This window comes from Neoarius graeffei, chromosome 20 (assembly GCF_027579695.1).
Source record: "Neoarius graeffei isolate fNeoGra1 chromosome 20, fNeoGra1.pri, whole genome shotgun sequence".
NCBI classification, from domain to species: Eukaryota; Metazoa; Chordata; class Actinopteri; order Siluriformes; family Ariidae; genus Neoarius; species Neoarius graeffei.
The window spans coordinates 42,585,457-42,603,861 of NC_083588.1; the positions used below are offsets into that span (position 1 = coordinate 42,585,457).

Sequence of the window (18,405 nt, forward strand, 5' to 3'; positions counted from 1 at the left end):
TAGTGAATGAGACACTTCATTACACTCCACTGACCGACTTCCAATTCCGGACTTTTTTGAAAATGTAAAATATAAGCCTACGAGATGTTTTTTGGCACTTAATTCGCGTTGGTCCTTCACTATTAATTTTTGAGACTGACGAGGCACTAAATACTGTGGAATTTTCTTCTCCTTACTATGAAGTTTGTCATCTTAAACAAGTGTCGGGAAATCTTGCAGCCCGACTCTGCAGCCTCCAATGTTTAAGCGAACTGCTGAAACCATAATGTTTAAAGATTAAATCGTAGGCTAATCAAACCAAAGAAAAACACAGCCTTTCCAGAACGTTGTCTGCCGAAGCCTACAAAACGCTTAATAGCAAAGGTCTTGCTGCGGCTTCAACTTTTCACCTGATCACCTTTCAATAGGCAAATATCATTATTACTACTACTACAAAAGGCCTAGTATTAGTAGTAGACAAGTAACCTAGTTGCCTAGTAGTAGGACAGCCAAATAGTTTCATCAGTGGCCTACGCCGAGCCTTCCCGGGACTAGACAGTAGCAGAGGCTGTATTTATTTATTTTATGCCTATCTAGCGCAACAACTTATTCCTTTACATATACTCAAACATAGCACAAGAAAGGGTTCAACAACAGGCAATCACAGCAGCTTGGTGAAGTTCTAAATCACATCAGTGTCAGACCTATGGGCCTACCCCCCCCCCTTTTTTTTTCCCTCGGATCTGCATCACTCATTATTGACCTTTAGCGCTCTCAGTTGACGGAAATCCGTCGTAGCGACGGAAAACTTTAATCCATGCAAATGTTTACAGGATATGATCACTCTTAACACATACTCCAGGGTGGACAAATCAGTAGCCCAGGCACCCAGGACAAACGCATTTGTCCATGTTATTAATGTTTATTCATTTTATTTGGCAAACCACTAGGTTCAACAACCAGAAAACGCAAAAGACCCCCACTCCTTACTGACTTTAGTAAAACAAAAAGTTTTGATTTTGTACACGTTTAAAATACATTCCACAGAGATTTGATGCACGTCAATGCTGTAACTATCTGCTTGTCAAGTCTGACGTCAGTAGCCGATTCTGGATCCAAACGCTGATTCAGTGTTGCCAAATTAGAAACTTTGTCGCTAGATTTAGTGACTTAAGAGTCTTTTAGCAATTTTAATTCAAAAAAGAGCCTCGTGACAAATCTAGCAACTTTTTCAGCACACATTAGTGACTGTATTGAACCTGATACAGCTACCTAGCTCACATCACGGTCACAAGTTTAGAAATCAGGTTCGCGTGACTCAACATCAGTGAGTGACGCCTGATTTGCACGTGCGACCAATCACTCATCACTACTATTTGGTAAAAGGTCTCATCATAGATGAGAGGGAACATAATATAAAAGTCACTGCTGATGTGAAAAATATGATCTTAGTCATATCAAGAGGACATAGGAATTATAATTGACAGCAGGCAAAACTTGAACTGCTATGCAGGCCAAAATCCAGTAGGAGCATGAATACCAGTGCAGATCAGGTTTCTATATGCAATTTTGCCTACTGTTATCCCCATCTCCTCTGCAAATAAGGTCACTTTCATATCAGCAGTGAGCAGTATGCAATATTTCCCCTCAAAGTACATTAGTGATGAGACCGATATAAAATCTGCCTTCTTCGGAGAGAGACAGGTTAGCTTCAGTCTCCTAACCTGCTATCCGGGGCAGCTGGAGGTGTGGAGGCCCAGGCATGGGCACCTGCGGCACAGCCAGCGTATACACCTCAGCTGGAGACTGCATGGACGGGGTGTCTTCTGCTGGAGGAGTGAAGTCGATCTCATCCTCAAAGTTGTCTTCAAACTCCTAAACAAAACATTACGCAGCAGAGATTATGTTGTTGCATATTCATCAAATATACCATGCGCCGAGAGGCTCCGGTTGAAATTACGGATTCTCCGAGGTGACTGGAGGGGCGCAGCCAGTCACCGAAGAGAATCCATAATTACCGGAGCCTCTCAGTGCATGGTACATTTGATTTATATCCCTCATCAAAAAACTGCAAACTTAAAAAAAAAAAAAAAATCTTAAGATTGAAGCTCGGCATAAACTCACTGGAGGCAGTCATGTTTGCTGTTTACGCCGGCGCGACCTTCGACCTGCGCATGTACAACGTACCGTGCTATCGCCTTCCTCGCTAGGCATGATCATGATCACATGCACTTTCAGAATCAGAAACACTTTATTGCCAGGTATGTTACACACACGAGGAATCTGACTCCGGTTCGACTTAGCTTTCATAGTACAGACAGAAAGAAAGTATAGGGAAAAAAAATTTCGATTCGGAGAACAGTGCAGGAAGGGTCTCTCAGACGAGACGAGTCCGCAGAAGCAAAGCAGGAGAGAAACACAACAATTACACAAAAACATAGAAAGTACGAGAGAGCAAAGTCCCGTGGCAGCCGTCTGCGGCGCCATCTTGGATGATATGTAGATCTACACACACAGAAATGCTCGCGGAGCCACGGCTATGACTTGAGTCAGCCGTATAGCTTGAAATTGAGACATCAGTTCATGGTATATCCAGGATATACCATGACTGACTCACACCATATCCTTTTTTTTTTTATGTCACAAGAAACATTGCTTAATCAATAGTGGAACTATTATGTCATGAGGCATCCTTGGCTAATCTCTGCATGGGAATTTTTTGATGAAGGATATAATGTATTCCATCATGAAAATAAAACTGAAATCGAAAGCGCATCAATACCGGAAGACTACGTCTGTATACAAAACAGTGCTCCTTATTGCATAGGAAATTTCAAAGTGACTGTTGAGAAATCACACAGTACTTAATTCATTTACCAGCAATAGAAGCAATCGTGGTTTTTGACACAGAACATGGAGTGCCGCTCACCTTAAAGTTGATCTCTCGCTCTTTGCAGCAGTTCACGCAGTTGAGCAGCACCACCACGGTGGCCACCAGGGCGGACACGGACACAACCAGCAAAAGATTCAGAGGGACAGGTGGTTCATCTGCAGAATCTCCTGCTGAAACAGCGCAAGACAGAACAGCTTGAAGAGAACCAATGAAGGTTTATTTTTCCACTGAAGTATCCAACCATTTCACAGTAGTTGCTTCTTTAAAAGCAAACACTTTAGACCCCAAATCCTTCAGACCATTTAAAGAACTTTATTCGAGCTCTGTATAACCGATGCACAAATACGCTATGACACAATGCCCAAATGTAGCCTTAACATAAAAATAATACTCAAATTCACATAACGTGGAATCAAACACCTTATGCTTAGGCACTAGTCACACCCGCAAGTGAACGTGCTGTAATACACACAGCAGACAGATATTTTATTGACATATCGATGTTATAAATCCGGCTATATATAGCAATCGCGACCGGACCACAGGGGAAAGTCCACAACCACAACCTATGTAAACTACAATCAAAATGCGGGAAATGCAAAGGACAGGCAGGTGGTTATACCCATCTGTCAGTCAAATGTCCTGCTGATGGGTCAGGAAATCTTCTGGTTCAATTAGATGCTTCATACGCCGATACCGTCATCAGTTTATTTTATTTTATTTTTAAATCTTCACGGCTGACTCATGCCAACCTGAACAACACTGATCAGTTATTCACAATGTAGTAATAATTACACATATGGGAACTAACTTTTCATATCAGGTCTTGTTTTATTCTGAAGATTCAGGAATAAATGCACTACCGTTCAAAAGTTTGGGGTCACCCAGACAATTTTGTGTTTTCCATGAAAAGTCACACTTTTATTTACCACCATAAGTTGTAAAATGAATAGAAAATATAGTCAAGACATTTTTCTGGCCATTTTGAGCATTTAATCGACCCCACAAATGTGATGCTCCAGAAACTCAGGCTACATCCACACGACAACGGCAACAAGATTTAAAAAAAAAAAAAAAAAAATCGCGTCCACATGGGCAACGGATCAGTAAAATATCAGGTTCATATGGCAATGCAACGCTTGCTGAAAACGATGCAATACACATGCCACACCTCTACGTGCGCTGTAAGACGGTCCCATCGGAGACACCACAACAATAGAAGTAGTAAGGACGCATGTGCATAAACTATTATGCGCGAGACTTCATATTAGCCACAAAGTCAGAAAAATCTGTTCGTAAAATTACGTTATAAGGCCAAAAAAAAAAAAAAGTGTGTTTCCGGTTACGTAGATTTCAAAACTAGGGTCGGTAGGCAGGCATTTTTTTTTTCCAAGATGGCTGCCATAACCTATATTTAGACAGGAATAATTTCACAAAATATAATTAATTTCTTTGCAGGTCACCTGAGTTACCACCTTCTGATGAATCTGATGCAGCATGAGACACCTTTTAACATGAATTTTTCTGTAAATATAACAGCTCAATACACCATGAGAGAGAGAGAGAGAGAGAGAGAGAGAGAGCAGCCCCGCCCCTCTCTGCTCCCTGAGTGCAGCTCGTCGCCTTGGTAACGGTGCAGGCAAAAGACAATATAACAAGCAAAGAGCGCTTTTTCTCAGAGTTCCCTCTCCTCGAACAACGCTGATTTACACGGAAACGGAAGGAGCTATTCACAAAATTCTTTCACATTGAGTGCTACAAGGCTCCCATGAACACATTAATGTAATTTTTTTTGTCCCTAGTGTAAAAAATGTGGACACTAGAGCGAGTTAAAAACAAGTGACTTTTCTGATTTTGCAGTCAAAGCGCTGCCACGTTTATAATGTGAGTCTATGGGAGAGCGCGGCTGTCCTCTCCTTACTTTCAGGCTTCTCATTCAAAAACTGTAAATCCTATCGCTCAGGGAGACACTTGTCTTGATTCACACAATGTGTGACTACAACTTTTGAGAAAATTGTGTGTGTAGAGTGAAAATTGTGGCTGAGAAAACAGTTTAAATGAGAAAGTTGGAGCTTTTTTTTTTTTTCAAGCTGCCTACACTCTAAACTCCTGAGCGCCACTGGTGTGTAACGCAATAGACACCCATTATAAAGCCAGAATTTCTCCATTTTTGCTCATGGTGTTTGATCTGTGACTGATCAAAAAGTATAGACCCTAGCAAAAAAGTTGAATGCCAGATCCACACAGGAGAATTTTGTCTCCGTTTTAAAGTTTGAATCATGTCTCTAGGTGAAAGACAAAATAAGCGTTATCTCTGCTTCTGTTCCCTCCGACGGCCCTGACACACTACTGCCTCTGCCGAGTGCGCGCGCACACACCGCATGTCGGGGCGGCGGATGAGTTACTCTCCCTGATCAACGAAGTCTGCGGGGAATTTGTGGTTATCGGTACAAACAGTGCGAATCACAACTTAAATGAGCGCGGTTCAGTTTGACATTACTGTCAGTCCGTTAGATAAACATTTAATTTTATTAAAATCGAAAATTAATATTCAGAGCCTGTGGGCTACAAAAATAAGTTATTAAAGTAGCCGGCTGGACTTAATTGTGTAGTTGGCTGTATGGCCGGCAGCCGGCGCTTGTGGAAAGCCCTGACTTTCCCAGTGAGTGACAAAAACTTCCGGTTCACGCGGTTGGGTAAAAGTCGCGACTGGGAAAAAAATGAAAAAAAAGTTTAGGGTCGGGCGGTACGGATTAGGGTCGGTCGAGTAACCGGAAACACACTTTTTTTTTTTTTGGCCTAATGACCAAATACAATGAAAAGTATTTTTCCAGTCTCACCTGTGAAAGGTAATCTCGTTTGTGATCTTGTTTGGACGGCAAACCTGTTGTTACAGTTAAACGCAGCACATGAATGAGGCATCTTCATTCTCCGCTTTGACCCATCCAATATGGCGGCGAAGATGACGTATGATTCTACGCGGAAGGCGGCGTCTTTAATGGTCCGGAATAAATTGAATGCTACACGTTGATGGATTAATTTGTTCTTCTACGCCCTTTTTGAGGAATGTATTGTAGGACTGAAACCAACATCTGAAGAGGTGAGATCGCTCCTTTTTTTTCCCCTATTTTTGCTTGCGGGATTGACCCTAAGGGCTATTCTCTCTCTCTCTCTCTCTCTGCACCATTACACAATAAATATTCACAGTGAAAATATTTTGTAAGCACGTTTCATGAACCAAGTTATAGGATTTGTTGACAACTCGCATCGAGTTCGTTACACTTCTACCCAGCGTGAAGCACATGTGGTTGTGACGTCATCGCAAACAAATCCGTTCTACTCATCCAGACGACTTCGCAATGGCGCCGTTGCCAGATCTTTCCACTCTGGAACCCGTTCTCAAAAGATTTCATTTTGGGGCACCCAAAACGCCGGTGCCAGGCACCCAAAACGCCAGGCCGAAATGATAAACAATTTTATCAGATTCACCTGAATCCGTTGCCGTGTGGACAGGGCCTCAATCTGCTCAAAGGAAGGTCAGTTTTATAGCTTCTCTAAAGAGCTAAACTGTTTTCAGCTGTGCTAACATGATTGTACAAGGGTTTTCTAATCATCCATTAGCCTTCTGAGGCAATGAGCAAACACATTGTACCATTAGAACACTGGAGTGATAGTTGCTGGAAATGGGCCTCTATACACCTATGGAGATATTGCACCAAAAACCAGACATTTGCAGCTAGAATAGTCATTTACCACATTAGCAATGTATAGAGTGGATTTCTGATTAGTTTAAAGTGATCTTCATTGAAAAGAACAGTGCTTTTCTTTCAAAAATAAGGACATTTCAAAGTGACCCCAAACTTTTGAACAGTAGTGTATATAAATAAATAAATCCTGTTCTCCACTTTTATAGGTCACTATAAAATACTGACTGCCCCAAGCTCAGAATTAAGCCACAGAAGTCAGTCTATTAATATAATACAACATAACAGCAATATTCTTGATTTTTTCAAAAGCAAAGTGTGTAGCTGAGGCACAAGTATACATGAGGAGTAGAAGCAAAAAAAAAAAAAAAAAAAAGTTAGCAAAACCTACATTGTAGATTTTGCCAAAAATCACAATATATAAAAGATGTAACTAACGTTCCAATGACTACACATGGTAAGTGAAACCAAATCCAGAGGAAAGACGGAGCTGCTCTAAAATTTTCATGAGCAGAAATGAATCATTCAGAGACTGCGTGTAACCCTACATTCAAATGAACAGGCTAGACATGGAGATCACAGAAAATCTGATCACGCAGGATGCTGAACGCAACAGGATATTTATATTTTATATAACTGTAACTCATTTAAAGGAGGAGACACTATTATAGCACAACAAAGACCACTTTCAAACTAACGGAACTATTCCTAAGAACTGAGGCATTAAACGTTCACTTATCATAGTCTGCAGAAAACTTGTGGGTCTGCAAACCACCACCATCTCCCATATCAAAGGATCACAACAACCACCCAATAAAACTGTTTGCACATCATAAAAACTCACATGGTAGTGAGTAGTGACTGATTAATTATGGTACCGGTAGTCTCCGATCATAAAATCGAAAATCATTCTTGTACAACCCCGATTCCAAAAAAGTTGGGACAAAGTACAAATTATAAATAAAAACGGAATGCAATGATGTGGAAGTTTCAAAATTCCATATTTTATTTAGAATAGAACATAGATGACATATCAAATGTTTAAACTGAGAACATGTATCATTTAAAGAGAAAAATTAGGTGATTTTAAATTTCATGACAACAACACATCTCAAAAAAGTTGGGACAAGGCCATGTTTACCACTGTGAGACATCCCCTTTTCTCTTTACAACAGTCTGTAAACGTCTGGGGACTGAGGAGACAAGTTGCTTAAGTTTAGGGATAGGAATGTTAACCCATTCTTGTCTAATGTAGGATTCTAGTTGTCGTATCTTCCGTTTTATGATGCGCCAAATGTTTTCTATGGGTGAAAGATCTGGACTGCAGGCTGGCCAGTTCAGTACCCGGACCCTTCTTCTACGCAGCCATGATGCTGTAATTGATGCAGTATGTGGTTTGGCATTGTCATGTTGGAAAATGCAAGGTCTTCCCTGAAAGAGACGTCATCTGGATGGGAGCATATGTTGCTCTAGAACCTGGATATACCTTTCAGCATTGATGGTGTCTTTCCAGATGTGTAAGCTGCCCATGCCACACACACTAATGCAACCCCATACCATCAGAGATGCAGGCTTCTGAACTGAGCGCTGATAACAACTCGGGTCGTCCTTCTCCTCTTTAGTCCGAATGACACGGCGTCCCTGATTTCCATAAAGAACTTCAAATTTTGATTCGTCTGACCACAGAACAGTTTTCCACTTTGCCACAGTCCATTTTAAATGAGCCTTGGCCCAAAGAAGACGTCTGCGCTTCTGGATCATGTTTAGATACGGCTTCTTCTTTGAACTATAGAGTTTTAGCTGGCAACAGCGGATGGCACAGTGAATTGTGTTCACAGATAATGTTCTCTGGAAATATTCCTGAGCCCATTTTGTGATTTCCAATACAGAAGCATGCCTGTATGTGATGCAGTGCCGTCTAAGGGCCCGAAGATCACGGGCACCCAGTACGGTTTTCCGGCCTTGACCCTTACGCACAGAGATTCTTCCAGATTCTCTGAATCTTTTGATGATATTATGCACTGTAGATGATGATATGTTCAAACTCTTTGCAATTTTACACTGTCAAACTCCTTTGTGATATTGCTCCACGATTTGTCGGCGCAGAATTAGGGGGGTTGGTGATCCTCTTCCCATCTTTACTTCTGAGAGCCGCTGCCACTCCAAGATGCTCTTTTTATACCCAGTCATGTTAATGACCTATTGCCAATTGACCTAATGAGTTGCAATTTGGTCCTCCAGCTGTTCCTTTTTTGTACCTTTAACTTTTCCAGCCTCTTATTGCCCCTGTCCCAACTTTTTTGAGATGTGTTGCTGTCATGAAATTTCAAATGAGCCAATATTTGGCATGAAATTTCAAAATGTCTCACTTTCGACATTTGATATGTTGTCTATGTTCTATTGTGAATACAATATCAATTTGAGATTTGTAAATTATTGCATTCTGTTTTTATTTACAATTTGTACTTTGTCCCAACTTTTTTGGAATCGGGGTTGTAGTCTACACATGAAGAAAAACACTGTTTTAACATATACATACCTTTTTTATACACACACACACACACACACACACACACACACACACACACACACACACGTGTGAGAGAGAACTGCACAAAAGTCTTAGGCAACCCATTTTTTTTCCCATACAAACCTTGTTATAGATTTATATATTATGACATTATCGAGTCAGTACAAAAACGTTATACCGTGAGTTGGCCTAGTGGTTAGCGTGTCCGCCTCTCGATCGGGAGATCGTGAGTTTTATTCACGGTTGGGTCATACCAAAGACCATCATAAAAATGGTACCTACTGCCATCTGGCAAGGCACGCTGCGATACAGATGCGAGTGGGGAGTTAAACTCTCGCGGTTACCAGAGGACTAGCTATGTAATAGGACAGAGGCCGAGGGCTACGGAGATCGGCGCCACCCTATGCACCCCATGGCGTGGGAAGGGACTTTAACATGTTTTTGTCAAAAAGTCAAAGTTCCAAATGTTTGTTTTCCAGCACAAAATTAAATGATACAGAAAAAAAAAAAAGTTTGTATCTGAGCAGCAGATTACATAAGAGAGCACTTTTCAGACTAAAAAAAGAAAACATAAGGAAGGCTACTGGGTTTTGGTGCAAAATTAAGACGAGTGTGTGACAGTCAAAGTGTCCAGAAGAACTGTGGCTGGTTCTGTGAGATGCTCAGTAAAACCTACAGCTCATTTCCTTATCAAACTGCACTCACTGTACCTGAGACTACCATTTTTTTTTTAAGCAAAGGATCATCTCACACCAAATACTGACTTTCATTTATTATGGCTTATTCCGGTTTGTAGGTTTTGTTGTTTTTTTTTTTAAATGTTGGAACATTTCATTATTTTTTTAAGCCATTTTTGGTCTACAGCAGGGCTTTTCAAAAGTGTGGGGCGCGCCCCCTGGGGGGCACGCAACGTGAGGAAAAATAAACCAGAATAAGTTACTATTGTGGACATTTAGCGAACTTCAGCTCGCCTTTACCAGAGACAAAATGGATCGATTTTTAGTACCTAAAGCTACAGTGAGTGAGGAGACAGAGTCTGGGCCAAGCAAAAAAACAGAGCCTCCAGGATGTTGCGATTTGCAACTTCAACGCAAATTCAACCAATCCCCGCGAATTCAGGGCAGTGTTGCAATTATATCCAATCACCGCAACTTTCCTGCAAATTTGACCAATCATTGGCGTCGTCTTGAGATGACGTCGACAAACTACCTTCCGCCTTACTTCCGTGTATACGTTCAAGAGAAGCAGCATGCGCGCAGTGTTGCCAGATTGGGCGGTTTCAAGTGCATTTTGGCGGGTTTTGAACATATTTTGGGCTGGAAAACGTCAGCAGTATCTGGCAACACTGCATGTGCGAGTCAGTGTTTATATAGGCTTAAAGTCTGTTACTGAAAGTGTGTTATGTTTACAGTGAAGGACTGTGTGCACTTTACATAATTTTTTTTTTTTACTTAATACAAGAAATTAATGGATGCCAACATTTTTGCCAAAATGGTATTTTATTTTCCATTGTTTAGGCAGCTTCAGCATCATACTGTGAGATTCTGTTCAAATTGTTTTTTTTTTTCTTCTATGAAGCCTGAGCCATTTATTTTATTAGTTTATAATTATTGTTTAATTTAGTCTTCAGGAGAGACTGCCTGCACACAGTACTAGTATTAATAGTTTTTTCTTACATGAAAGCTGAGGCATTTATATTAGATTTTAAGGTAACTTCATGTTGTGCTGTGAGGTTCTGTGCACTTTAACTTTTGAACCAACAGGAGCATTTGGATCAGTAAAGCCTATTTTTCTGCATTTTTGTAGTCCTGGTAATCTTTTATATTGGTAAAGTTGTTTATAGGCCCATTTCTCAGTGTCTTTGTTTTTTTAATCAATAGTTTTTCAGTAATAACTTAATATTTAACATATCACTCAATTTTAATCACAAAAAGAGAAAATCGCAACAATTTCTCGCAACTTTCACTTCCTCCCGCAATGTAATCGCAACAAAAACCTAAAAAACACCGCAACTTTCATCGCAATTTTTTGGAAACCCCCGCAACATCAGACATTTTAGCCCGCAACAATCACAAAAAAGGCCCGCAGAATCCTGGGGGGACTGAAAAAAGAAGGAAGTATGACCACGATTATTTAAAGTTTGGATTTTCATGGACTGGATCTGAAGATGCTCCACTGCCACAGTGTGTTGTCTGCCAAGAGGTGCTAGCTAACGATGCTATGAGATGTTTAAAATGTGTAAAACAAGATGTTTTAAAAAGCACAGATGTTTATAATGTGAAAAAGAAAAAAATTAAAAAATGTGTACAACAACCATTTTTTAAAAATACGAATGGAACATTAAGTATAGCAACAACAAAAATTGTAAGGGGGGGACGCTGTTGTTTATTTGCTCTCCGAGGAGGGGCTGACTCTCCCACACTTTGAAAAACCCTGGTCTACAGCATTTCTTTACATGTGCCTCAGACTTCTGCACAGTACTGCGTGCAATTTATACACACACACACACACACACTCAAAGAGGATTCGACAGGACTTTGAGAGACTCTAGTCATCAGAAAGGCCAGGCTGACTGACACATCAGCTCTTTCTTTTACCAGATTGTAAATCAGTTATAGACTTAAAGTCTGAAAGTCATAAAGCATATCAAAGTGCAATGTGTGTCAGCATCTTGGAAGGTGAAAAGGAAAGAGGCAAAGAAACATTGCCAAACAAGCACCATTAAAAAAAAAATTTAAAGTGCAAATCCTTCACTAGCTTCCCATCTAATCAGCAGCATCAACTCTCTACAAGTTCTTTTGAATAACCAGAATCAGTGTAGCGACGACAACTGGTAAAGACCACATAGGGCTGGGCGATATAACTGAAAGAGTTATCAAGATACAAACTTTCATTTTAGTTGATATCAATAATTGATCATTTTTAATAATTACCCAGAAGAAAGGCTGAATTTAACTAACTTTTATCAACAATTTCCTCATCATGCGCAGTGTTTCTCCACACAAACTTTACTTTGGCGGCAGGCTAAGATATAAACAGCTGCCCAAAGTATATTTGGTGACCCATTTCAGCAAATAGCCAAGTATGAAGAACAAGAATGTTCTATAAGCGATGGATAAATAATAATGAGTATAATGTACTGCGGGGCGGCACGGTGGCATAGTGATTAGCGCTGTCGCCTCACAGCAAGAAGGTCCTGGGTTCGAGCCCAGCTGCCTCAAAAGTGGGGGTCTTTCTGTGTGGAGTTTGCATGTTCTCCTCATGTCTGCAGGGGTTTCCTCCGGGTGCTCCGGTTTCCCCCACAGTCCAAAGACGTGCAGGTTAGGCTAATTGGTGGCTCTAAATTGACCGTAGGTGTGAATGGTTGTCTGTGTCAGCCCTGTGATGACCTGGTGACTTGTCCAGGGTGTACCCCGCCTCTCGCCCATAGTCAGCTGGGATAGGCTCCAGCTCGCCTGCGACCCTGTAGAACAGGATAAGCGGCTACAGATGATGGATGGATAATGTACTGCATTACCAAAAGGAGCCGTTTGTGCTAGAACGACTGACCAAATAGCCGACTACATGAATGGAGAACTTTCACGCTGTAAGCAATCTAAGGCTACGTTTACATTAGACCGTATCTGTCTCGTTTTCTTCGCGGATGCACTGTCCGTTTACATTAAACCACCTGGAAAAGCCGGGAAACGGGAATCCGCCAGCGTCCACGTATTCAATCTAGATCGTATCTGGTCCGGTGCTGTGTAAACATTGAGATACGCGATTACGCTGTGCTGAGCTCTAGCTGGCGTCTCATTGGACAACGTCACTGACATCCACCTTCCTGATTCGCTGGCGTTGGTCATGTGACGCGACTGCTGAAAAACGGCGCGGACTTCCGCCTTGTATCACCTTTCATTAAAGAGTATAAAAGTATGAAAATACTGCAAATACTGATGCAAATACTGCCCATTGTGTAGTTATGATTGTCTTTAGGCTTGCCATCCTTCCACTTGCAAGTAGTAAGTGATATGCGCTGGGATCGCACACACAGCGGCTCAGTCCCGAATCACAGCTCGTGCACTTCACTCGCGTGCTGTGTGAGCTGCGCAGGGCCGGAGTGCGCACCCTCCAGAGGGCACTCGCTGTTCAGGGCGGAGTGATTTGGAGAGCAGGATGCCTGCGGAGCCGAGCGTATCCGTGTATTGGTGTTGCTGTGTGCACGGCTAATGGTTTTAGTGTAAACGCGAATCGTTTTAAGAACGTTAATCTGATGATCCGCTGATTCGACGTAATGTAAACGTAGCCTTAATTAGCGTGTACCTTATGTTTTACTGCCAACGTTACCATTAAAACATGGAGCGCTTGAGTTCAGTCAGTGCATTTAGCTTTGTAATGATGCTTTTTTTTCCTTAAACTGTTTGATTATTAAAAAGGAGATTAATGATGATCTGTGTACATTTGGGCATTCTGTTTTTTTTTGTGTCTGTAACAGAAATTAATAGGCCAATTTTGTGTTTTTGTGTTGCTTTTCCTTCTTTGTAAAGCAAAAAATGAAAATCAAAGTTAAAAAAAACAGAGGAAAAAAAAAGTCAATTTTTCTGAAGCCTGTGGTTGTCGCGGATAGCAAGCACGATTTACTGAGCAGCACAAGTGACATCCGTGAAGCAGATTTTAATCCGTGAGAGTAGAGCAAATTCCACTGCAACCTGAAATCACATTTGCGACGGCAGTTAAACGTTGGCTCTTTCAGCTGGCTACCAGAAAAGTCCTTCCTGTGCCAACACCCGGTATTCCCAGGAAGTCTCGCATCCAAGTACTAACCAGGCACATCGGGCAGCACCAATCTCGGCTTCTCTAGCCCTCGACTTCTCGCTTATTACATAGCCAGGGTTACAGTGGAGGCCTGGTCCTCTGGTAACTGCAAGAGTTTATTGCACACTACTACTCACATCTGTATTGCAGCATGCCTCGCCAGATGGCAGTAGGTACCATTTTTATGATGGTCTTTGGCATGACCCGACTGCGAGTAGAACTCACGATCTCCCGGCCTAGAGGCAGACACGCTAACTAGGCTGACTTGCGGTATCTGTTGGATACCGCCACAAGTATATTTCAGACTTGTGGGAAACACTGCTCATTTTCTCACTCCATGCCGTCTGTTGTTGTGTCACATGTCAACAGTGCAACCGAACACCACACTTGTTAAATGCGTGGCTGTTTGTGCATCACTTGTAGCACACTCCATTATCAACAGATATGACTGGCTGTTTATGAGTCTAGTCATGAGCACCCTTGGGGTTTGATCATGCAACCAAACTTTGTATGTTCATTATGCTTTTCTGGCAGTTTGCATTTAACGCATTTACGTGAAACTATCAAACAGTTTTCTTATCACTATTGCTCAAGTGTGCATTAACGATACATATTGCTATTATCACCCAAGCCTAAGACTACAATTAGGTTAGATTAAAGTGCCATTCCACCATTGGATGTATTCTTTGGCATAAAATACAATATATTTTGACAACATATATAAATGGTATCACTAGATAGAGAAATCTTTTAGCTTCAAAATGATATCAAACATAATTTTTTGACAACGACAAGTATATTAATCTTGCGACCAAAGTCACCTACCCTTTTAATTTCCGTGCGTGATGTCATCGGCAGGTTCCCCTTCTTGTGTACCACGTGACGTGTGACGTGGCACATATTATCAGCAATGGCGGATAGAACGCAATAAAAATAATACCAATAAATCTAGCTAATACCAATAAATCTAGCTAATACCAATAAATCTAGCTAACTGAAAGATTAACTCAATTTTTCGCAATTTTTTTGGCCCCCATATACGAGGAGAAATGACTCTCTCACTTTGGGGGTTTCCTGGTCTAAAAATAGACCGACACGTGGTACACAAGAAGGGGAACCTGCCGATGACATCACGTTTCACTACCGCGCGGAAATTAAAAGGGTAGGTGACTTTGGTCGCAAAATTAATATACTTGTCGCTGTCAAAAAATTATGTTTGATATATCATTTTGAAGCTAAAAGATTTCTCTGTCTAATCATGTTGTCATAAAATATATTGTATTTTATGCCAAAGAATACATCCAATGGTGGAATGGCACTTTAAGCTAAAACCTAAAATGCGGTGGCTAACATAACTAGTTAATTAGCCCATCATATGTTAAGTTCAGAACAGAGAGTAAGAGAAATTAATGAGTATATGATCACGTCTTTGTGTCCTTGACAAAGTCAGCAAGCTGTTGGGCAAAGTTTCAGCTGTGAGACATCGCTTCCTGTCCACTCATCACACCTGAAATGAGCCTGGTGAGCACAATTATTTAATGTTTAACTGTGCTGTTCTAGCAGAAGCTTTAGACATCAGCTTTGCTGGTTTCATCAGGGTTTCTACATACCTGCACGTTCCCGATTCAGATCAACTGTCACCCATGCACACTAATCAATCCATCTAGTCGGGTCTGGTGTTATGACAATATAATATTTGATACTGTGATAAATTACACCTTTCTGGGATATTGTGATATCCTTCTTCAATTTTATTTTAAATATTTTTCAATACATTACCGGGCTCGAAATTCATATTTTTTTTCACCAGCCAGCCGGACTGGATACCTTCCAAAGTAACTCGCCAAACAGAAAATCAACTCGCCAAAATTTGTTCATATATGAATTTTACTTCTGTCAAAAATAACACAAAAGAGAGTAGCTACCATTGTTCATGACTAATGTACATTTATTTCAAGACCCGAGTATTTTGATACTGTTTTTTTTTTTTTTTGCACACTTTACAAACTGGCATTTGCTGTTCCACGTCCTCCTCGCGATATCCAAAAAAATGCCAGATGACTGACCCCTTAGGCCTGGGGTGTCAAACCTGATCCATAAAGGGCCGTGTGGCTGCAGGTTTTCATTCCAGCCATGCAGCAGCACCCTGATTTGGCTTATTCAATCAACTGACACACCCACCCTTTAATCAAGGGTGGGTGTGGCTGCAAGTATTTGACTGTGTGAAGACAGTTCAGTTGATTGAATGAGCCAAGTCAGGTGTGCTGCTGCATGGCTGGAATGAAAACCTGCAGCCACAAGGCCCTTTATGGATCAGGTTTGACACCCCTGCCTTAGGCCATCCTTTAAAAAAATCCGTTTCCTGTCCACCGGGTGAGCAAAAAAATTTTCAGTCGGGAGGGAGGGATTTTTTTTTTAATATATGGATGGATAAGAAATCGCAATGCTGTTTGCTTTTTCTTTCTGTACTTTATTACAAAAGCAGACACATTTAATAAATGATGACGGTTTAATCAACTGAAACCTGTACAAAAACTAAGTTAGCATTTTAAATGCTGACTGCAACATTTGCAAAACTTTTACAAAGGTACTTAAAATGTCCGACACACGGACTTTTTGTAGTTCTAAATCGAGCGTTAGGCCTAGTTCAGATAAAATTACACTATTAAAATGATCACTGAATGATTTGTTTTTCTGAATCATTACTATTTTGTTGTTCGCTAGAATACCATTTTGCGATTTCACACTTAAGCAAATGTTTGAAAACTCCGGATCTCCTTCCTTCATGGTGGCTGCCATTTTTTTGTGCCGCACGGTGCATGCACAGAGCTGATTCGATTCTATATTCTGCGCGGAATGCAGGGCTTTCCACAAGCGCCGGCTGCCGGCCACACAGCCGACTACACAATTAAGCCCAGCCCGCTACTTTAATGACTTATTTTTGTAGCCCACAGGCTCTAAATATTAATTTTCGATTTTAATAAAATTAAATGTTTATCTAACGGACTGACAATAATGTCAAACTGAACTGCACTTATTTAAGTTGTAATTCGCGCCGTTTGTACCGATAATAACCACAAATTCCCTGCAGACTTCGTTGATGAAGGGAGAGTAACTCATCCGCGGCCCCGACATGCAGTGTGCGCGCGCGCACTCGGCGGAGGCAGTAGTGTGTCGGGGCTGTCGGAGGGAACAGAAGCAGAGATAACGCTTATTTTGTCTCCGGTAAACTAGTCTTCTCTCGTTCAATTACATGCTGGCATCAAAAGACACCGTTGGTTGTAAATGAACCCAAACTGAGTGGTTGGAGTGTATTTTCATACACAAATGGAGAAATGTTCGCTGAGTGTTTAATTGTGTAGCCGCCACTGCAGACCGTTGTCGTTGTTAATTCATAGCATGCTCAGTTGCGTGAATGTGTCATGCACCGAAAATAAGAGATTTACAAGCCAGGAACGCCTCATGATGCAATACGCAAGAAAAGGAAGAAGATTTACTGCCATTTTACTTTGTATTTGAGTAAAGTGAATAAATAAATGGTCTGTGGAAAATACATTTAATCCTGGGAACTGCGTGCACAGGAGTTTATTTTGTGTTTACCCCCCCGGCTGGCTACTTATTTGTCATGGCTGGCTAGTATGAGCCTTAGTGGAAAGCCCTGGGAATGCGGAAATGTCAAGTTTGATTTTAGATTTACGAACCCGAAAAAAAAAATGTCGAAAAACCAGCGTTAAAAAAAAAAAAATTTCAACCGCACAAACGGCACTCGCCCGGCCAGTGGACCGGAAACAGAAATTTTTTTAATAATGGCCTTACTAGTTCTTTTAGGAACCAATTCTTCCGCTTCCATTTTTGATTTGTCGCTGAAATTGACAGAGCTTACACAGTAGCCTATGCAGCACCAGCGATTGTACGAACTGAGTCAGCGCTGTAAACCGGAGCTAGAAAATCTCCTCGCAAGTTCCTTTCAGCACCTAGATGTCGCCCGGGATTGGTTGGCAAGTGTGTAACGTTATTGTTTTTTTTTTTTTTTACCCTTAAGCAGCCTCTCACGTTACTGCCTGAGGGACAGGGAGAAAACCACCGGAAAAGGTTTTAAACAAACACAAGTTGGCAGATGACCATAAAATACTCGATAGTTACGATATAATAATTTTATGTATCGCACACAGAATTTTCGGCGCTATATTGAGTATATTCGATATATCGCACAGCCCTAGTCTGAATCTTCGCTTCATATATATTTTTTATTTTCAACTAGCCAGCTGGGCTGGCTAGTGACAGGAATTACCCGCCAAATGACAAATTAAGTCGCCTCGGGCGACTAGACCACCGCGAATTTTGAGCCCTGCATTATAAACTTGCTGAAAAAGCAGCTGATATGATACTTTTTTCCAGATTTTATTTCTGCTGCTTTTCAGGATATTTTTATCAATAAAAATTAAGTAAGGTACTTTTAAACGTATAGACATTATACAAATAATATTAAAATTCGTCTAAAAACG

General features: G+C 41.1%; 1 protein-coding gene across 3 annotated transcripts in view; it reads right to left on the reverse strand.

The window, feature by feature from the left end:
• lmtk2 (lemur tyrosine kinase 2) overlaps window positions 1–18,405 on the reverse strand; it is a 71,190-nt gene that overhangs the window by 42,807 nt on the left and 9,978 nt on the right. For 2 of the 3 annotated variants that reach the window (XM_060901745.1, XM_060901743.1), the window contains exons 2-3: window positions 2,909–3,042; window positions 1,704–1,854 (exon numbers count right to left, since the gene is read on the reverse strand). In XM_060901745.1, coding sequence (XP_060757728.1) covers window positions 1,704–1,854; window positions 2,909–3,042 — 285 coding nt within the window. The remainder of the gene's footprint in view (window positions 1–1,703; window positions 1,855–2,908; window positions 3,043–18,405) is intronic. The other variant, XM_060901744.1, reaches the window with a different exon arrangement.